Below are 21,914 nucleotides of genomic sequence, written 5' to 3'. Positions count from 1 at the left end.
CCAGCAGGAGGTTTTGTCTGATGTGTCGGACGTCATTAGGAGAGCGTTTCAGCCGGGCGGTCAGACGGCAGCAGAGCCCGAAAGAAGGACCAACAGTTACAAAGATGAGGTCAGAGGAGGGGGAACATGCAAGGGACACTGTTCACACGCCACGTCGAGCAGTCTCACACGTGCACTGATAGCAGTCATCAGCCCTCAGCTTTTCCCTGCTGCAGTTTCTGAGGAGCAGAGCTTGCTGCTCCTTGCAGAAAGGTGCCTTCTCTTGGCGCTGGCTGAAGGAAAAGCCCTGAAACAAGCCCCTCGCACGGGGGGTAATTGCTGTGCAGGGCTAGGGGAACTTAAAGTGTATAATAAGTAACAGCACTTGCCCCTTGCCCTGCTCTGGATGATGCTGCCTTGGCTAATGGTGGTACGTGTTGGGGGGGAGCTCCGTGGCCTCGTCTGACCGTACTCTGAGCATCACTGGCTTCATGCACAGCTACGCTGGCTCTGAGCTGAGTGCCTGAACAGGACCCAGAGAAATTCCCTTCTCCCAGCAGCTTCTCACTGTAAAACATGTAGGAAAAAGTGAAGGAAGGCAAGGGAGGGAATCTTAATAAGCTTTTCAGAAAAAGGATGCATGGATTGGAATCGAATTAATTATTGCTGAGCTCTGGAGCACCTCTGAGCGTTGTGATGTTTTATATAGCAGAGGCCACTTTGTAGCGTACAGAAGCTTCCCAGCTCCCCCCAGTAACGACGGGATCGCAGGGAACAGCTCCGGCTGTCATCGGGGGTCAAGGCAGACACTGAAGTCGCTGCTGCCTCCGCTCATGGGCCGCCCCAGCACATGTGCACAGCACGCACCCTCAAAAATCAAAATCGGTTCCTCTCTAGGAGGAGGAATTGGGGGAGAGCGTCGCAGCACCAGCACGTGCAGCCTGCTGTTGGGCGCGCGCTGCGGCCAGCCGCTGGCTCCGAAACCCCTCCAGTCAGCAGCCCTTCGTGTTTGATAACTGCGGATGTAAGAGCGAGCAAGGAACAAGGGGAGTGAGGCAGTGTGCCCTTGACTTTGCGACAAGGGGCTCTCAGCACCCCTCGCACTCCTTGCTGCAGCGGAGAGTCAAACCTTCCTTGTCATATCAGTCATTTCAACTGAGCATCATCTCCTGAAATACATCCCTGGTAAAGAAGCAGCAACTCTAAGAAACCTCCATCTGATGCAGCTGATTTTCGGGTTATTCTCTTGAATTTTGACTTCAGTTTAAAGATGATTGGGTTTGAGATTCTTAAGGAGACGTGAGTGGGTATGACTATGGGACTCTTAGGCTCTTTAGGATTTATACCCTGTTCAAAAACCAGAGCCAAAACCAGTTTTCTTTTGGGGCCTAATTCATTTTACATAACCCACTGAAGCCAAAGGGAATTATTTACATGCTTACTGCTCACTTGCAGGATTAGATCCTATTTATATTTAAATCATGATTTTAAAAGATCAAATGTTTCATCCTTACATTTATGGCTTCTTTTATATCTAGGCTATACAGGTCACAGCTGATGCACAATGCAATTAAACCATTTCCATGAGTGTCCTTGTAGTCACAAAAGTAATATTTTTGGGTCATCTGTGTGTGTTTGGCCACATGCGTAGGTGGAGGAGGTTGGGCAGGAGAGAACAGCTGATGTATGGGCAGGCAGTGAAATAGTAATTTAGAGCTTTTTCAGAGTTGATAGAATCTGACTTTTATCCCAGCATCTCTTGGAAATGACACCGTGTATCACAGAGACGTTGGCTGCATGAGAAATCTGTAACGAGAGAGCACCTCGGATGATTTTAGTGCCATGCAGAGTTTGTGCACACAGTCCAGAATGGTTATTAGTTTCCTCCTGTCAAACAGATATGCCTTCAACAAGCTCATATGTTAACAGGCTGTCAGCAAACTAAGCAACAAGGCAGAGGAAGACTTCTCTCCTTGCGCTGGTGGCCTGTGCTCATTGCTTTCCTGCTGGGGCCTGAAGTTGCGTTTCCCCGTGGAGAATGGCTGGCAATGCTGTGGTGTGTGTGCTGGAGAGGAGTCCCGGGGCAGGGACGGGTCACCTTGCGTATGCACAGACCGGTGCTCTTGCAGAGATTGTGGCATGTTGCTGGGGAGGGGTGGGAGCAAGGAATTTCCTTGTCAAAGAGCTGGGATTTGTGGTTTAAGCCTTTCCTTGATTCATGTGATTTTCTTTTATGTCCTGTAATTTCAGAGTAAACGCGGGCTGGATGCAATTATTGCAGGTGCTTATTTTGTCATGACAGGGCTTCGTGCACCGCCATTCACTCTGATGCCTTTTTATTGCTGTGGTGCTGAGGTACTTTAGACATAAAACTTGGACACTGACAAACCTATAATTGTATTCCCACAATATTCTCCCTCCTCCGAAAGCATAATTGGGTCTAGCTGGGCAGCGAGCAATGCCACAGTGGGAGAGCAGCGGGCTCCCTTGCTGCTTTCATTCCTTTGAAGTCTGCAAAGTTGTCGGCTTCCCAAAGGGGCCAGAGGCAAAGCAGCGCGCTCAGGTCCGGGCTCCCAAACTCCTGGAAGATGGAGGGACTCCAGGTTTGGCACCACCTGCTTTATTAATCTGTTAGGACCAGATGTGAGATTGAGAGCTGGGATAAGGCCCTGCAAAAAATGGACACAAGTTCTTCCTGCAGGCGGGAGGAGGTTGCTCCCAGGCTTGGCTGTGGTGGTGAACTGGGGGATCTGCCCGGGAGAGGAGCGGGGCTGGTGCTTCGGGGACTGACTGGCTGCAGGGTCGGAGTTTTTTTTTCAATCCCCTGCCAGGGATGCTGCGCACAGCCTTGGGACGTGCTGCCTGGCACGGTGGAGCCCTTGCTCCGAGCTGGGGAGTGGTGTTTGGGATCCTGTTGGATTGATGTAGCTGATTTTCCACGGAATAGCCTGTTCTGTCTGAGCCGATCCAGGGGCTTTGCAGTTAATCTTACTTTTATTGAGAACGGTCAGTTGCAGGATGAAAGCCTTGTTTTTTGGTTTGGGGGGGTTGTTTGTGTTTGGGTTTTTTTTTTTAACTTTGCCATTTTGCTTTCTAGTTATATCCTGTGGAAACCCAGGAACCCCCAGCAACGCGAGGGTTATATTTAACGACGGCTTGATTTTCTCCAGTTCCATTATATATCAGTGCCGGGAAGGCTACTACTCCACAGGAGTGCTGAGCAGGCACTGCACGGTGAACGGGACGTGGACTGGGACCAGTCCAGAGTGTACAGGTGAGCGCTGGGATGAATTCCTGGAAGATGAGATGAACGATGCTGCCAGGCTCTGGGGACGGGTTGTCAGGGTGTGTTGAACGCTCGCTGTAGATGAGCACACGCACGTGTGCCGTGCTGAGAAGCTCGGCTAAACTCTCTAGTGGCAGCAGCAGTCGCTCAGCCTGCAATCTCTGTGAGTACCTAATGGAAAACTCTTGCTTTGGGTTTGTTTTTTTCCGGTTGGATGAAGGGAGTTCTGTAATAACTTCATGAGTAGATGTCAGCCGACCTGGAGGGGCTCTCCGGGGCTGCTTCTGAACGTGAGCATTCCTGCCTGCCACTGTGCCGGCACCGGGACGTGCGTGGGCAGAGCCCCTGCTCAGAAGCCCTCGGTGGACGAGTTGCGTTCCTTCGCGGCTCCCACCCGCAGGTGCCGGCAGCAGGGATGTGGGTGACGGCAAACGTGGTCTTACATAAGAGACAGTAACTAGGGTAAAGAGGAGGGGGTGCCATGGGCAAACTGTCTTCCACCTAGCCCAGATTTGACCCAGGTTTTCTTTAATGTTTAATGTGTGTTAATACTTCTTCTTGCAAGGTCTTAATGTGCCATTAAGATCGCTGCTCACTCCACTGAGTAGAAGCAAAGTTTTCTCCACGTGCTGTAGCCCAGCCTGCTCCATAGCTGGTGCCGCTCTCCAAATCCTCTGCGCTACAAATGCTCCCTTCTCCACAAGTAGCGGATTACATCCTGTGTTGAAAAATGCTCAGGACCATCAGGTCTCTAGTTATTGCAGATGTGGAAGCGTGAGACAAGGGATGGTCAGCCAGAAACGCTTCATTCTTTTCCTTTGGCAGTGATCAACTGTGGTGACCCCGGCGTGCCAGCCAACGGCATTAGACTGGGCAGCGATTTTACCTACAATAAAACGGTGGTGTTCCAGTGCACGCCTGGGTACACGATGGAGTCAGACAGGGCATCTTCTCTAACCTGCACGAAAGACCGAACCTGGAATGGCACCAAACCTGCCTGCAAGGGTAAGACTGGTTGCTGTAAATATTGGAGGATACAAGTTTTACAGGCCACAAACTTTTTCGAACTTGTGATAAGCAGCAACTACTGCATAGTGCCTGGAGCCCACCTGGGAGTTTCTCAGTCCTATCATTCAATCTGTCCCCTGTGTTTATGGCACTTATGCAATTTTATCAACATAGCATGAACACCTTGCTATCTTTAGTCTATCAATCATCACAATATGCCTGGGAGGGAGGCAATTGCTATTATCCCTGTAGTAGAGAAGGAAGAGTGAAGTACAGAGAGTGAAGTGACTTACTCTTTACAAAAACCCAGATTAAACTTGAATGAAATACTGTGTTTTGCAAGCACGAACTTTCTGGCATCGTCTAGAAGTCTGAAAAATGTTTTTTCCAACTCCTTTCGTTATTTCTCAGTTCTGAGATTGCCTCTGTAGTTCAGAGATAGGAAAGGGAAATAATGGAGCAGTTGCAGGACAGGCTGGATCTCTTCTGCGAGTGTTTTACTCACCCACCAAGTGTAGATAAGGCTTGTGGCAGCATCTGTGTGCTTCTTTAGCAATCTGGAAAATTCACCTGTCATGATTCTGATATAAACGCAGACCACATAGAAACTTCTAAATACACTCCAGTTCCTTCAGAGGCTGTAAAGAGCAATTCTTATGCTCCTCTTTCCTTCTCTCCACTGAGCTAATGTTGCAGGAATAATACAGAATGTGGCCAGAGTCTCATTTGGAGGCCAGGCTGATTTGCATGAGCTTAGCATCTTTCCCAGTGCTCCCCTGAGCTGAAAAGCAAAGCGCTGCAAAAATGTCATATTAAAACACCCTAGAGTGGATGAAGTACAGACTGGTTGTTGATTCAGCTGCTAATCTGAAACTCAGCCAGGTTGTCCAAAATGCATGAACCTTTCAGGGAATCTTAGATGAGTTTCCACACTAAGTCAGGGTGGATTCTTACCTTCAGTTGGAAATGAACGCCAACTCAGAAATCTGACTTTGAGACCGGGGATTTGGTTAACTCCAAACTTCAAAGTAAAATCCTGGGATTTACAACTGCACGCACAGCTGGAAAAGTTTGTACAGCCCCCTGCTAGGCCGGTCCCAGGAGGTGCTCTTTGAGAGCAGAATATAACTTTGATCCTACGTGAATTTGCTTGTTAATGGAAATAACTATGCTGAAAAGTCAAGAGAACTGAGCGTGCTTTTGTTTTTCATTCAGCTATCATCTGTAAATCCCCACAAGCCGTCCCCAACGGGAAAGTCGTGGGCTCAGATTTCAGCTGGGGCTCCAGCGTGAGCTATGCCTGCCTGGAGGGCTATCAGCTCTCCCTGCCCGCTGTGCTGACCTGCGAGGGCAACGGGACTTGGAGCGGGGAAATTCCCCAGTGCTTTCGTGAGTAGGCGGCCATCTACGTGTTCACGCATGGATTGGGTGGAGGACTTATGCTTAAAACCCAGTTGTTTGACGCTCTCTCTCCAACATCTCTGGTCTCCATGTAGCTGATTTTAGTGTCAACTCTGCCTTGCCTGGCAGTGTCATAGAGGCTGCAGATGGACCATTCTCAGTATGCGGGAGGTTAAATATCTGGTTGCTGTGCTTCCTGCCCCTGAGCCCAAGGGAAGTCTTGCATTAGCTGAAGTTGGTGGGAGTTTTGCATGCCAGGAGAAAAGCATGATGATGCTTAGAGCGCCTGTAGCCGAAAGTCTGAACACTCTCCCTGCCTCCGACAGCGGCCAAATTGCTGGGAGTCTTGGTTTGCCATCTCTAACGAGGAGGCAGTAGTGGCCATGGGGACACAGTCAATCACTCCACCTCTTGTAACGGAGATGTGAGGTCGCATTTGCAACAAGTCTGAAGATCTTGCATGTTCCTGTCCACCAGGCATCTTTAAAACTGGCTGTTTGTCCGTGTGTCTCCCCAGTGACTGAGTCTTCTGCAGTCAGGGCTCTTGAAACTGCCAAAGGCCGTAGGAAAAAAACCTTTGGCAAAGGGCACTGTGTTGTTGCAGCAGAAGTTAGGAATGTTTTGTGAAGGCAGAGCTTTGGCTGGATGGAAACCTGTGTGCTTGATACAATAGCTAATGCAAAAAAATTAGTTAAATGTCTCATAATGATAAAGGCAGATTTGAGTTTCTTTTCTTGACTGAATGGCTGGCAGCTGCATAACAGCCATTTTCATATTAAATCATACAAAGCCCTCGCTGTGTTCCTTGCACCTTTCCCTGGATCTTGTATAATTAGTGGGCTTTCTGTGTGACATGGAACCATATAGCAATTTGACATCGTGCAGTTAGATATAAATTTTAAAGCTAAGCATGCTGTTAGAAAAAAAAAAGAAAAAAGTTGAGGGAGAAGGTGGAAGTTAATTAACAGCAATTGACAAAAAGAGAGAATTACAAGGAAAGTAGCCAGCAACGCCTTCTACTGCTAATTCCCTAGTCAATCGCAGAGTTTGATGGCAGGGAGTGGTAAGGTTTGGACCATTAATAGACCCATCTTTAGCTTATTAACACGGCTTGTTCTTGAGGAGGTTCATCGCAATCCGCTTGTCTCTTTGCCCGTTGCAGCTGTGTTCTGCGGTGACCCAGGGATACCCGCTCAAGGCAGGAGGGAGGACAGAGGCTTCACGTACCGCTCTTCTGTCTCCTTCTCCTGCTTAGCCCCGCTCGTGCTGGTGGGATCAGCGCGGAGGTTCTGCCAGTCCGATGGGACGTGGAGCGGGACCCAGCCCAGCTGCATAGGTAAGGGGAGACTCCTCTGCCTCGCAACTACAAGCAAAGAGCTTTGAGTGGTCACCTTGCTTTTCTGTTTGTAGCAAAGTTGGTTTTCTTTTCTGGGTTTGCAGAAATTAGCACTTTCTTCCCCTGAAAATCAGAATGTATAGGGATGATGCTTTTGGTTTGTGCATACTAGCTGGTGGTAAACAACCCATCTCCTTCTCTTGGGGCTTGCCACTTAGATTCAGCGCCTGTCCCCATCATTCCTGCGCCTGATGGTGGTCAACACATAGTGTGTCTGAGAAAGATGATGTCCTCCCTGTTACTGCTCCTCAGCACTGTGCTTGGGCTGCCGGCGGGCAGGAGGGAGATGTTCCTCTGCAGAACTTCCAGCTTAACGTTTGCAACCTGGGCCGTAAGGTTGGAGGGCTGCATGAGAGCCTGCGGAGGGTAGCACCGCACCGAGGTCCCAAAGGCTGGCGCTGCCTGAGTTACCTCTGGGGCTGGGGACAGTGGCAGCGCACCGGTGCAATGCTGCGCCTGCACTTGTGCCCTGTACCCTGCTAACTCTGCTACCCCCCTGCCAACATCAAATCTGTTGTCTTCGCACAGTGCTGGGCTCTGGGCTCTGTGCTGCTTCCAGGCTTCCTCGGGGACCTCCAGCCCAGCACGCTGCTCTGTGGAGATGCATGGTATCATTATCAGCGATGGGGCTGAAAAGGCGGTTTGACTGCAGAGAGCAGCCGTGGGCTGCTGTGGAGCGTAGCTCTTCTGCTCACAGAAACTGCAGCAAAACCGAGTTCTGCCTAAAGGGCGCACGTGAGAGCTCTTATGTTCTCTGCTGCCTTTGAATTATATCCAGAATGGCAGAATAGCAACTCCTAGAAGTATGAAAGTGCTGCATACAGAGATCAAAATCCTACGAATTGCTTTGTCTAGCTGCAGTGTTGGGATTCAGGCTGAAATTCCTACACATTCTTCAGGTGCCCATTTTCTGGGGCTTCCAGAACCCTTTGAAACCTCTGGGAGGTGTATAATCATAATTAGTCACAGCATTCTTCGCCTGTTTAAAACTCTGGCTACATTCTTGAACTCTAGGGCTCCTGTGGTGATAAACTGCACGGGCTGTGTGCTGTTACCTTAACTGTCTGCCTGAACACCACCATCATCACCTTATGTGGGCATCTGGGGCAGAAACAGATCTCAGGCTGTTCTCCATGGTTTTCAATCGTCCTAGCTACATTTAAATGCATCACCAATTACAGTAATGTAAAAGTACTCGGGGCCCGAACCTCCAAGTTTCCTATTGATTTCACTGGGAGTTTTCTCACATACAACGAGTTGGGAACACCTGCCTACTGTTGTAAATGTTGGCTTTGAATGCTTCATCACTTTCCTGGAAATCCTTGTCCAGGATCGTATCGTACGTACATGGCACCCAGCCCTCCAGAGCTGTCTATGATTGAACCCAGCAAGTACAGCTATTCATGCTGCTGCTGAAATGTACTTAGAATTTGTCTCACCAAAACAACGATGAGAAGGGAGAAGACTTGTGTGTCTACAAAACCTTAACCTGAAATGTCAGTTTCTGAGACAAGCAGCTGAACCCAAAGTGGTGTATTTATTCAGATCTCACCCATTTTTGAGATACATTAGATGGCCAGGGCCACAGACCGCCCGATGCAGCCAGGAGACCGAGGCTCTGCCCTCCACCCTCTGCCATCCGTCACCTGCTGCTTCATCCAGCGATGGGGCTCTTTATTTATTTTAGACACGGTGATTTATCTGGGAGCTTCCATGGAAACTGCATCAGTGATAAATGATGAAAGCTCAGCAGAACCGAATGACGGAAAATGAATTAGCTTGTGCGCAGCAGCCCCAAATCAGCCACATTTTGTATCCCTTGTTTAGTTACTCACCGCAGCTCCAAGGACCTGGGGATGACACTAAGAAGTGCATAATGTTTCAGTATGAAGAGACCGATTAGTTAGATCTTAAGGAATAAAGGCATAAAAATAAACAACCGTGCTGTTAGGTACAGAAGTTGTACTCCATTGTCCCATAGCTGCAGGCTATAGTGACAGGCCACCTCTGTCCCACTGTGTTGGATTGTGGAGACTTTTCTTAGTTTATTTTTTGTCTTGCACAATCCTGTTAGCTGGAGTATTTCAAGTAAGTGTAGAGAGGGATTTGCTGTGGGGCTTATGGTCCTTCTTGTAGCAATGTTGAGCAAGTTCAAGAAAGAAGGCTGGGAATCCAGAGCAGACTCTTATCTGATTGCACCGAGATCCTGCGATGCTCCAGCTCCCTGCTACCGTAGCTACCCCAGGCCTGGTACCGGAGCATCCCTGTGGCCAGCACTGCAGCTTAGCTCAATCCTGTGATCCCAAGGAGCAGGGAACCTGCCACTGCTGAACTGCTTTTCAGACAGAAGCTTCAGTTTCCTTTGCTCAGTTTGGGATGCTGATATTAATGTGATGCATCTCTGCCTTAATTCCATTGATGCTCTGCTACTGTCAACATGCTGGGAAAAAAAGAAAGTGATAGATGCTAGAAGAGTAGCAGCAGGTATTCCTACTGAATTGCGTGTATTCATCTTCTGATAGATTGAGACCAAATGAGGCGTAAAGAGAGATTATGTATCTGAGATGCATTAAAATTTCCAGCCCCCATCTATCACTACGAAATAGCAAGGTTCCAAGGTGAGCGTGGGACCGACGGCCAAGCTGAGCCCAGAAGGACGAAGGTGCTGACCCAGGGCACAGGAGAGGACAGGGTCACCGCAGCCCTCGGTGCAGGGGGTGGCCAGTGGAAGCGGAGGGCACAGCACTGCTGAGCCGGGTACTTCGCTCATCGTGTATAGAATAGGGGAAGGGAAGAGAGTTGTCCCTGGCACACGATTTATGTGCTTACATTTTCTCCTGGGTGATAGAGGGCCTCTGGCTAGTTTGTGTTGCAACAGTCAGGGATTTAAGAAACAAAAAGATCCATGTATTTTTCCTTGTTGCTGTGTATTCCTTCTGTAGCAAAATATTTCTGTCTTGTTGCAAAGGCGCAGCACGATCTTTCTGCGTGGAGAACAGGGGAAAGCAGAGCTCTGACGTGGCTTCCACAACCGCTCCTTTAAAACACTGTCTCTGTTCTTTTCTTTTAAGACCCCAGCCTCACGACATGCGCGGACCCCGGTGTGCCTCTCTTCGGGATGCAGAACAACTCCCAGGGCTACCAGGTACTGTCACAGCAGCAGGGTTCCCTTGGCTGCGCCCTGATACTTGCTGTGGTTAGTCCGTGTCTGAGTCCTGACGTGGATTAATGTGTCCTCCCGTGAGCAGGACATCCCGGCGTGCTCCATTAGACCTCAGAGTGCGTTTGTACGGGATTAACTAGCAATGCATTATTTATGATATTAATTACAGTGCTAATTAATAGTTATTAGTGTAATTAGTATTCACATCAGAGACATAATTTCCATTAATTTTTCAGACCAAGTTCTGTAGGTGGTTTTCTTAATCTCAGGTGCCGTACAGTATGAAATCAGTGGAAAGGAGAGAAAAAAACCAAAGCAATTCCCCGGGGTGCTCCATCTCCAGCCTCCGCTGCTGTCCCCGCGGGTGCCCGTTCCCTGCTGTGACGGAGCTGGGTGCAGGGCCAGGATAGTTGATTCTGTGTGGCTACTCCTGCCAGAGTGTATCTTTCAGTTTTGCTGCTAATTAGTTATCTTAGTCCTGGGTTTTAATGAATTAATTCCAGTTTTTAATTAATACTGAGAACACCGTAAGTCTGACTTTTGTAAGGGTTGCCAGTCTGAGAGCTCGCAGCGTAATGGAGCCACCTCAGGTGCTCACGCAGGGATGAGGTGGTGGCTGGAGCAGAGCGTGTCACGGGGAAATGGTGCCTTTGGCTGTGGTACCCAGGGGACTGCAGCAGCCAGCTGAGAGTCCGGGAGCCACTGTGTGATAAAGCCCGGCTGCAGGGCCAGCGAGGAGGTGGCCCGCATGGTACAGCCTTGCTAGGGAGGGTGGGAAAGGTGCTCAAAGCCCTGCTTGGCAATTTTATTCCAGCATATTCTGGTTTTAAAGCAAATCTAGTTTAAATTAAAAAAAATGCAAAAAAAGGTGGATAGTCTGCAAAAAGTAAGCATACCTCAAAAATCTTGAAAAGTCAGTTTTCAGTTTTTGTGATCCTTTTTGTTATTCACAATCCAAATTGGTATTTATAATATAGCTACAGGATGTTTGTTGACACTAGTTATATTGAATATCCCATTTGGCAATTTGGCAAATTTCAGCCCATTCTAATAGCACCTATGTTTGATGCTGGCTTTGGGTATATTTAAAAGACAAAGCGGCCTTGCCTCTATCACTAAAAGAAGCAACTCCCTGCACAGTTAAAGGCTGCAGCTTTCCAGGGGCTCTGAGAGCTTTCTCGACACCAGACTCTGGCAGGGCGGTGAGGGCAGAAAGCTGGTGACTGCCCTCTCCAGCATATAGAAGATGGAAAATTGTAGAAGTACTTTTGTGTTACAAGCAAGGGTGAATCACGTTGCACTGGGAAGTTCAGTGGTTTATCTCCTATCGTAACAGGTGGGAAGCATCATCTTTTTCAAGTGCCAGAAGGGATACCTGCTGCAGGGCTCCACCACCAGGACCTGCCTCCCCAACCTGACGTGGAGCGGCGTGCAGCCGGACTGCGTCCGTAAGTCTTGGGAGAGGTTTTGTCAAAGGAAACCGGTGCCTTTAACCACGCTGTTGCCTTGTTTTGTTGCTGTGCTTCACCGTGCAAATTGCTGGCTCTGAAGACCTGGTAATTTAGTGGGGGAGCTCTGAGAAAACATATTCTTGAAGAAAAGGGAGAACACACAGTCACTTCTCTCCTGACGTGACTACTCTAGCAGCCGCTTCCGATTTCAGATGAGACTTTTTACTTGTCCCTTCCCCAGAGGCATGGTTTCAGGTGAGACTTTGTTTTCTGCCTCTGAAACCACGTTTGATGGCTGAGATGTGAGCTCACACTCCAGGGACCAAGGTTAACATTTAGCCAGAAGGGCTTTCTGGCAGAGCAGTGTTTCTCCTCATCTTTAATAACGTGTTGGTCTTTCTTTTAAGCTGTCCATCATCTTTTCCCTGCTACACCAGAAGGAGTTTAATGTGTTTAAGTGGTAATATCCATCATGGCCTCTGTATCATAAGTATTAAAAAGCTTGTTTGTCTCCCTTGTGAGGTGGTTTATTGGTGAGATATTTTTCCGCTAAGAAACCCTGTAGGTGCTCTTTCTGCGAGCAGCCCAACCGGGGCACCTGCCTTTAAAAACTCTTACACGTAGCATCAGGGGAGAGGGGAACGGTTGCTCTGGAAGGAGCTGCCCTTCCCCGCTGCTCGCCTGGGTGGTGGGAGTGCGTCCCCAAATTCACAGGCTTCTCTCTGCTGAATTGGAAGACTGCAGGGATGCAGCTGTGGCTGTACGTGGGATTTTGCTCCTGGTGCTAGGTGCGTTCAAATAGAAGATGGTTTTGGCTTACCCGCGCCAGCAAGGACTACTGAGTTGTTGCCTTTAGATTTTGTGTAAAGCCTTCTCCGTCCGCAGCGCGGAGTTGGATGCAGTTACTGCTAATGAGTGGTGAACTGCTGCCTCCCAGCTGGGCTGCGGGCTCGGAGCTGGGGCTCCCAGACCATGCGAGTTTGGGTTAGTCTTTCAGCTTTCTGGGTTTTATATTTCATCCTCTGTAAAACGAGGATTAAGATAATACCTCATGAAGGCTGCCGAGGATTTGTTTTCATTCATGAGCAGTTTGAGAGCTACAGAAAGGGCAAATTTACAGTGTGGGTGAGAGGGAGCTTCCCAGCTCTGTGATTTATTCGTTTTGTGTCGTAACTTCTCAAGCGAAGTGGTGACACATTTACAACAGGACCTGATAGAGCAGTGCGGGCACATGCTCGCTCTGGTGGCAGGGAGATGGACAAGCTCAGCTTCGATTTCTGTGGGCCAAATTGTGAAAGTTATTGAGCAATTATAGGAATTTATGACTATTGCACACTTCTGAGGACTTGCTGTCTGATCCTGTGGACAGGTAGGTGCAAATTATTAGTAGGATACTGGTCCCGTGAAGAGAGATTATACAAAACCAGATCTGTAATGCACTCAGTGGAATCACTGGCTTAAGTTACTGCGTTTTGATGCCCTGTAAAGGCAGTTTTCAGTCTGCAGATAGACCTGGAACCCAGTGCTGGGGTCAGAGTTAAAGGAAAGAGAAAGGTGTCTTTAGCATCATTTGGTTTTGACTTTTTTCTCATAAAAGGGGGGAATAGCAGAGCCTGATTCAGTTCATGGAAGCTGGAATCGAGTGAAGGATCCCCTGAGAGCTTTAACCAGAAAGAGCAATCTAGCCAGCAAAGCACGGGAAGTGATCTCATTAATTCATTCGGCTGGGAAAAATCCAGGCATGGCGTTGTCTCCCTCAGTGAACAGAGAAAGCTTTTGCTGAAAAAAAGCTCTTCTAAGAGATTTCTGTCCCTGCTGACATCATGGTGTCACTCTTCTGCCTTTCTGTGTACAACTGGATGGTGTCTCTCATCTCTGTTTTCCTTGTGCTTTCCAGCTCACCACTGTAAGCAGCCGGAGACCCCCTCCCACGCCAACGTCGGTGCTCTGGATTTGCCATCTCTGGGCTACACCTTGATCTATTCCTGTCAGAGCGGGTACTATCTCACCGGAGGATCTGAGCATCGAACCTGCAAAGCAGATGGCAGCTGGACAGGAAAACCACCTATTTGCCTCGGTAACAGCTCTGAGCAGCATGATGCTGGTTTCGCGTTTGCCTGCACCTCTGCAGAGGGGAGCGTTGCAGCCCGAGAGAAAACAGCCATTCTCTTAGACCTGCCCCAGCACACCAGAAGCCTGGTGTTTGCGTGGCTGAGCTGGCTGTAGAGACCACAGCTCTGACAGGGTCCTGCGCAGCTCCCAAGGGAGAGACAGCTAGGGGGTTTTCTGCCTGATGGTTTGGATCTAGAAGCATCTGCACAAGACAAAGATTGTTCTTTACCTCACCCACCTTTTACCTACCTCAAAGTCTTAGATCAGGAATACGTAATGGTCTGATCTTGAAATAGAGCTGTGTGGCTCTCATGGAGCATGGTAGCTCTCTCTGGACACTTTGGTTTGGAGCAGATGGCAGGGGAGGACAGTAAATGAAAGCTTCGTGCTGTTTTAAATGGGCTGCACAGGAACCCATCCAAAGCCCTTGTACACAGGGACGTGCAGCCACGTTATGTGTGTGAGCAATGCCAGCTGAAGGCTGTCCTCTGCTAGCACCAGCACAGAAGAAGTGTCTCAACAGCGTCAGACGCCGCAATATTCACCGGCTGTGGTTTGCCCCTCTCTTTCAGCTGATGTCCGCCCCAGCGGAAGGCCGGTTGGCACCGCGCGGGACCCACCGCTCGCCAAGGTGTCAGGTACCGTAGCGGGGCTCGCTCTGCCGTGGGTTGCGTTAGTACTAGACCTGGACCTCACTGGGTCCAATCCCCTCCCGTCCCTTCCCTAGGGCAGCCAGAAACCCGGCTGTTCCTTGCGGATCTTGAAACTGCTGGGCTGGTGAAAGCAGCCCGCGTTGCCCCATACCGTTCATGCTTCACTGGGGAGTGGACAGGAGCCTTGAGGGAGTCGGGCACTGACCTCCGCTGCCCTCAGCAGGGCAATCTGGAGATTCGAGCCCTCTGGGATGTTTTACATTAGACCTTTTTTAAAAAAACATGGGTTTTGTTAGCTTTTGCTAAGAAATTGTTTTGGGAGTTGGTTTGTTTTTAAAACTTTAGTGGCATTTTTTGTCAAAACAACAAAATTAGTCATCAGCTTGTTTGTTCTCTCTCTGGCTTTGTACTCAATGATAACAACACAGAGAGTGGGTGGGATATGAGATATTTACGTATTTGTGAATTCAAAGAAAGAAATTTGCTCTATTTTGATTTCTGAAAAATGGAAATAAATGGCAATGCTCTTGTTTTTCTGCATCCCCAATTGCTGGGGTTTCTAGTGCCTGCTGATGTGTTTGCAAGGAATTCCCTTTGGAAAGGCTCCTACGAATACATGGGGAAAAAGCAGCCTGCAATGCTGTCTGTCACTAGCTTCGACCCTGCCACCAGTAAAGTCAATGCCACTTTGATAGACCACAGTGGCGTGGAGCTCCAGGTGTCTGGTAAGGGAGCCGACGTGGCCATTTGTAGGGATTGACACTTGTCGTGAGTGGTATCACAGAGCGAGGGCAGCGTGCTCTGCTACATGAGTGATGTTGATGCTCTGATAGAGCTTTACAGAACCACCCAGGCTTGAAGTCTCCAGTCTTTGACTGGACCAAGACAAACAAAATCATGTACCTGATTTTGCTTTGACGCTACCTGAAAGGCAGCTCAGCTCAGTCCATCGTCCATTCCCTGTGCGCTGGAGTGGTGGACTTGTAGTTTAAGATAAACAAGATTAAATGATGCGAGTGCTCCTTGTCCCTGCCCTCCATGGAGCACCAGGTTGTTACTGATCCAGCAACATAACCTAAACATTAACGATTGAGTCTCTTCCCGTGTGCAAAATATCTTTAATATCCTGGGGGGTGGATGTGGGATTGTGTGTTTGTGGTGTGTTTCCCAGTGCGTCCCACTGATAGCGTTGGTAGGAGTTGTTGTTGTCCACTCCAAGATGATGAGGTGATCTCTCTACTCTCTCAAGTAGAAAGTTAATTACCTCAAACTCAAATAGAGTCATTGTGATCTAGAGATTAAAGTCACTTATTTTTCAGGTGTTTACAAGAAAGAAGATGTGCACCTGCTTCTCCAGGTTTATCAAATAACAGGGCCAGTGGAGATCTTTGTCAACAAGTTCAAAAACGATAAATGGGCTCTAGATGGACATGTAAGTGCACGGGCACCTCATACGCAAAGTCCACCCACACAACTTCTCCTCTTGCTATCACAACCCCAGCATGAACTTGAAAGAGGCTGTGATAAGATGGGTGCTAAAGTCCCAGGGAATTGTTGAACAAATCTGTTGATCTCTGCTCTCCTGTCACTGCAGGTCTCATCAGAGTCTTCAAGTGGCACGTTTGTGTACCAGGGCTTTGTGCGTGGCAAAGGCTTTGGGCAGTTTGGCCTTCAGAGACTTGGTAAACTTCCTCTGTTTACTACTTTTTCCCTTGATTGCTGAAAGCTAGATCTTGGTGGTAGTGGAGGTTTTCAAACAGGGAACATTGCTCCTGTCCCTGGCTTTGATTTTCAGCCCTGCTGGGCCAGATCTTTATAGCTGGTTTTGAACCGTCAGGTTTAACCTAACCCTTTCCAGCTCCCCTCCGCACATCATTTATAAGAGAGCTGGCAAAACCCAAACCAGCCGCTGGGGTCGAGAAGTCGAGTGCCCTCAAATCTCTGTACCCCAGGGGGGTGGGAGACGGTGGCATCTGCAACAGCTTCTGTTTCTTCATGTTTGAGGCGGCGCGGTGCCACGCTGCACGGGGAGGAGGAGGAGGTCCCTGCTGCCTGCCAGCACTTCCACCCTGCGCCTTGCTCTTTTCTCACCTCCAGTTCCTCCCTGTACGATGGATGCAGCAGCTCTGCCCTGGCTTGTGGTTAAATACTAAATACGTTGAACGCTGGATATTCTGGCAAGGGGGGGCTAAACCCATCCTCAGTTTGTGGGATTAAGATTTGTGGGAGACGAACAACACAACAACAAATTTTTTAATTTGGGAACAAAGTGAGGCATTTAAATAAGCAGGTTTCTGTTCAAAGACAGAAAGAGTTTGGAGCCACAAATAGCACCTGGACGCTTTTTTCCTCCATGTTGCCAGATGTCTGACCTAAAAGCCCATGTCCCGTTGCTACCACAAAAAGTGTCTCCGTCTCACTTCAGAAATCACAGAGGCACTTGAGAGCTTAGACAAACCGAGGTCTAAGCTCCTAAATGTCTCTTAAAATGTGGCTTGAGCTCTTCAGTCTCTTAGGATTTTTGGAATCTGACCCTGGTGTCTTGTCACCTTTATGGAGAATTAGATGCTCATTATTGCAGCCTTTGAAAGTCTCCCTTAAAGTCTAACTTTAACCATCCAAGTTTGAGCGTTTTGGTGAGATAAATCTATTTACATCTCTCTTTAATTGCAGTTCTAAATAAATGATGATGTCTAAGCTAGGCTAGATCTCCAAACCATTCTTCATGCACCTCAGAAGCTTTTGATTACCTTTTACAGCAACACTTCTAACCGTCTTACTCTGTTGTTGATGATGTAAGCTGTAACTCAAGCAAACCCCATTTCCCACAGCGGTGTTTTGAAATGTGTTTACTTCTGCTGTGTTTCAGACATCAGCATGATGGAAAATGATCCAGAATCAATAGGACACCATTTTGCATCAAACAGCAGTTCTGTGGCAGCTGCCATTCTTGTGCCTTTCATAGCCCTGATTATTGCAGGGTTTGTGCTTTATCTCTACAAACACAGGTAGGTTTCGGGAACGATGCCAGGAGGTGAAACAAAATCAGGGGGCTGACAGAAGTATTTGTGAGCTTGACTTAAAAGCACTCCCCCTAGATCTGGTTTCTCATTTAATTCAGAAGGTGAAAAAATAATGGAGCAAGTATGCGTGGAGGGGCAAGGGTGTTAGGAGAAGAGAGTGTTGAGGGCTTTTATGACCATTAATAAGATTTGTGGCAACATTAAGTAGGATAAGGCAAAGTAAATTTCATACTTCAGCGTTCAAGCTGGCTTTGCATATGTTGGAAATTAGTTATTTCTCCTGATCAGTGCATTGCTGTGGAAATATTGCTGCACTGCAAAGCATCGTGCAGACTGGCCGCTCTGCAGAGGGAGCATACTTAGGGCTATAGCAAAGCCCAGGGAGCTGCCTGGGCTACAAATCTATAGTAAGATTTTTCTATAGATCCCTTCTGCCTTATCCCTAGGTGTTTACCCTCTTCAAAAGCAGCTTTTTCCTTTCCACTGGCTTCTTGTCAGGGCTATTCAGCTGGCTACAGCAGGAGTAGTCGTGAACTGTCTGGATTTTCTCTCTGACATCCTGCAGGAGAAGACCAAAAGTCCCATTCAATGGCTACGCAGGCCATGAAAACACCAACGTCCGAGCAACGTTTGAAAATCCGATGTATGACCGAAACCTGCAGCCCACAGACATCATGGCCAACGAGACGGAGTTCACAGTCAGCACTGTGTGCACAGCTGTATAGCACCCGTCCCCGCTGCGGTGAGTGAGTGGAAAGGCAGCGCGAGAGCGGGACAGTGCCACCGCTCTCCTCGTCTTTGTCGCTTTTTAAATGCTGTACCGAAGCAGTGGTTCAAAGGAGCACCCAGAGTGGTTCAGATTGCCGAGGAGATCATCTCTGCCCAGGGCAAGACCCAAACCAGCATCCCCAGCTCTGGGTCTCAGGTGCTCGCTGCCGGTTGGGGCATCACCTCTTGGGGACCACTGGCAAAGCAAATCCAGATAGCCCTGCGGTGAGAACAGTCACCAGGTGAAGGAAAAAATGAGTCTGTAAGAGACATCATTCGCTGCGTGACTCCAGGCAGGGTGTTTTGCAGAGCGATCAGAGGAGGGTAAAACAAGGGATTTAAAAGTTTTACTGCACAGGCACAGAGAAATAACTTAATGTCATAAACAGAAGTACCCTGTGGACTGTAAGAGCACTTCTAGACTGGAACGTTCTTAGTTTGAGATAACGAAGCCATTGCAGGCTTTCCCAGCATTTCTGTGTGTAGTAACAAGCTGTTTGCTTCTCTCTTGCCCTTCCTTTCCCGTTGTCCCAGATTCCTCCGGGGTCGGTGTCTAGTGGATGATTGTGTTTCACCTCACTAGTCTCCATCCATTCCCTCCCCATCTCCCTCCTCCCAACCTTGTTGAGGCTGTGGAGAAGCTGCTACACCTCGTTGGACTTTGTGCTAACTCCTGAGAGACTGCTGGGTCGTCCTCTGTCGTCCTCGCCCACCCTCTCCATCCTGCCATGGATAATGAAGCCAACCAAAGGTCTGCTCCGGCACAGCTCCTCTCTCCCACCATGCCGGTGGGTCTCAGCCCAGTGTCAAGACCTGGGGAAGCAGAGGACCTGGGAGGCCAGGTGATGGGAAGGCTTTTATAACCTGCTCTTGGTGATGTGTTCCTGGAGGGAGCAGTGGGGTATGTGGGGTCCCACCAACTGCCCCCCACTTTGGGAAGAGCTTGAACAACAAAGAGGCAAAAGCAGGTTGCACTGCACAAGGTGCTGATTGGGGTTTATGGAAAATATCAGTATGGGACAGGATGAGTACTTGCTTTGTCTTTATTTTGGTTTTGTGGGTTATTTCTTTGTTGTTTTTTCTAACCCAGGGCTTTTGCAGAGGAAGGGTTTTCAAATGGGACCTTTTCAATGAGAAAAGCAAAACTTTGCAAGCTTTTCTCCTCTTCCCCATATTTAATTTTCCGTTGGGCGTTCTTGCTGGGTGTCTTCTGCCCCATGTTCATGTCAGGCAGCTCTGAGGGCTGGTAAGGAAATGTGCCCCCAACTCTGGCCCTCTCCCAGCAGCTGCCAACTTTAGCTGTGTCCAAACACCCTAATCAGGAAATCGCTGACAGACACGAAGGGACAAAAAACTCTTTAAAAAGAACTCTAACAAATACTGATTTCCCCCCAATAGCATTCAAAAGCCTTTGCCCTTTCCATATTGATCCTCCAAATGGCAATGCAATAAGAGTTTTAATTTCTATCCAAAGCTGTTCCTTTATTTCCCAGGGGCAGAAAGGTTGCCTTGGCTTTCATGAGAGCAGATAAGGCAGCTTGACATTTTTCCTCCCTTATAAGAGAATGATGCTTTTGCGATGACACTGTCCTCCTCTAATAACGAGGAGAGCTGCTCTTGTTGATTTGGGGTTTTAGTCTGTTTGGTTTGAGTCACTGTTTCTTAGGCTAGGCTGGAGTCAAGGAACGCAACAGTGCCATTTTACCAACTGTAAGTCAAGCGCAATACAGCTGACATAGAGCAGTATGTGTCAATGAAGCAGCTGCTTCTTACAGAAGACTTGAAGGGAGAACAGAACTAAAACAGATGGGGTGGTGTTTACCATGCTTGCATTTAAACGCTGGCTTTCCCCTACCTAATGTCAGCTGAGGTTTTGTCTAATGAAAACCACAGGGTAGGTTTTTTTCCTGTTTTGTTTATTCTTTTACTCTATGTGTGTGCGTGTGTATATATAAATATATATTATTTTTTTTTACTTCTGTCTCTTATTCAGCCCTCTTAGAGTAAGCAGCATTCTACAGCCTAATTGCTGAACAGCCAGCCTGCCAAAAAATGCCATCTCTGCTCCCCAAAGCATGCAAAAGTGCTCTGATTTATTCCTGAGAGGTGGGTGCAAGCGCGTGCGTGAGGCCAGAGCCCTGATCCAACACGGACAGAAGTCAGCGAGACGCTGCCCGCGTGGAGGTGGGCACACAGGTAGCTCAGGGCCAGTGCTGGACCGTGTCCTGCAGCAAGGCGCGCTCCCAGCTCGTGCCAGAGACACAGGCGGGTGGAGATGGTTTCGCCTTCCAGCTGGTTGCGGGACTAAATCCCTTGGGGTAGCCAGGCCGGGCTGGCAGCGGTGCCTGCCCCTCTCTGGGCACCTCCAGCTTGCAGGACACGGACCCCAGAGCAAGCTGAAGGGTAAGTGAGAAGAGGGGACCCCGACCAGGCTGCGGTGGCACTCGGGTCTGGGGCCAAGGCACGTCTCCTCTCCAATTCACCAGCTGAGCGGCTGCAGTGAAGGCAGGGAGCTGCCTTCCCTTTACGATGCTGTAACAAGACCAGGACATTCCCCTGGTTCCTTTGTTTGCATCTGCAAGTAGATAGCTGGTTCCTGACTTCAGGTCTGCTCTCCTGGCCCACGTTTGACCCTAAGGTCCCTTCCAACCTAAATTATTCTGTGATTCGTGCCCTTGGCTAAACCCACAGCCCGTTCTCCTGGCCTTTGTCCGGCCCCCGTCGCACAGCCAAGGGACCGGGCTCCCTTGCGTAGCAGATCCCGAAGGCAGCGCCTTTTTGCAGTCCCTGGTGCTCCGGTGCCAATGATTGCAATGTCCTGGCTCCTCTTCCAGTACCCAAAACTCGAACACCTCACAGTATCCCACAACAGCAGAGCTTGAATCTTTCCAGGCTCCTGTCACTGAGCTCAAGAAAAACCTCTGCCAGCTGCGCACGGTGCCGAGCCCTGGGCACACACGGAGCGGGCTGGTCTGGGCGCAGGGCAGGGGTGTACACACACACACACACACACAGCAACAGCAGAGCCCACGTTTGCTTTTCAGACCTTTCTGAATCCCGCTCATTCGGTGGAGTAGCCAGGAGAAGCTTGTGTCAAGGTGTGTAAAATGAACCCGAGATATTTTAACACCAAGGCAGGGAGAATGGAGGCTCTACTTAAACAAGGTTTGCTGCTTTCAGCCCATTCAGTACCATTTTCTGCTGTTGCCCAAGCAACAGAGGAAGTGGAGGGGGTGTTATCCCATTTTTTTGCAAGCTGGCTGGGACCCGATACGTGACATTCTCCATTCTTGTGCCGAGAGGACTTGCGTTATGTTTAAAAAAAAAAAAAAAAGGGAAAAAAGTTAAAAAGAAAAAAAGAAAAGAAAAAAAAAGAAAGAAAAAAAGAAAAAATGAAAAAAATCCCTCTTTTGTACAGAGATATATTTTTATGAATCAAAAGTTTGTACAGTTAAAAAACACAATGTAAATGTTTTTTCATTATTGTAGTAAACAGTAGTGGAAGATCAGCTTTTTTTTGTAAATGTAATAAAATGTATAAATATGGTTTACATAAAAGTGTAAATATGTAATCTATACACACACTTGGCTTGTCTGCAGTATATACAATTTAATTTATCTGTCTCTGTATATGAGGCTTTTCATTGTGTCCAGGCATACTTTCCTGAATTTGA

General features: G+C 48.5%; 1 protein-coding gene across 1 annotated transcript in view; it reads left to right on the top strand.

Annotated features, from left to right (window-relative positions):
• CSMD2 (CUB and Sushi multiple domains 2) overlaps positions 1 to 21,544 on the top strand; it is a 324,356-nt gene extending 302,812 nt beyond the window's left edge. Inside the window, 14 exon segments of the mRNA XM_050909729.1 lie at positions 3,077 to 3,253; positions 4,091 to 4,270; positions 5,489 to 5,662; positions 6,837 to 7,010; positions 10,142 to 10,215; positions 11,570 to 11,681; positions 13,582 to 13,761; positions 14,369 to 14,434; positions 15,013 to 15,174; positions 15,769 to 15,881; positions 16,044 to 16,131; positions 17,319 to 17,457; positions 18,038 to 18,214; positions 18,775 to 21,544. Coding sequence (XP_050765686.1) covers positions 3,077 to 3,253; positions 4,091 to 4,270; positions 5,489 to 5,662; positions 6,837 to 7,010; positions 10,142 to 10,215; positions 11,570 to 11,681; positions 13,582 to 13,761; positions 14,369 to 14,434; positions 15,013 to 15,174; positions 15,769 to 15,881; positions 16,044 to 16,131; positions 17,319 to 17,457; positions 18,038 to 18,197 — 1,799 coding nt within the window. The 3' untranslated portion in view covers positions 18,198 to 18,214; positions 18,775 to 21,544.
• The last annotated feature ends 370 nt before the right edge of the window (positions 21,545 to 21,914 follow it).

The sequence above is a fragment of the Gymnogyps californianus genome, chromosome 22 (genome assembly GCF_018139145.2).
Source record: "Gymnogyps californianus isolate 813 chromosome 22, ASM1813914v2, whole genome shotgun sequence".
Lineage (NCBI taxonomy): Eukaryota > Metazoa > Chordata > Aves > Accipitriformes > Cathartidae > Gymnogyps > Gymnogyps californianus.
The sequence above is the reverse complement of the archived record's forward strand: the minus strand, read 5'-3'. Positions and strand labels throughout refer to the sequence as shown.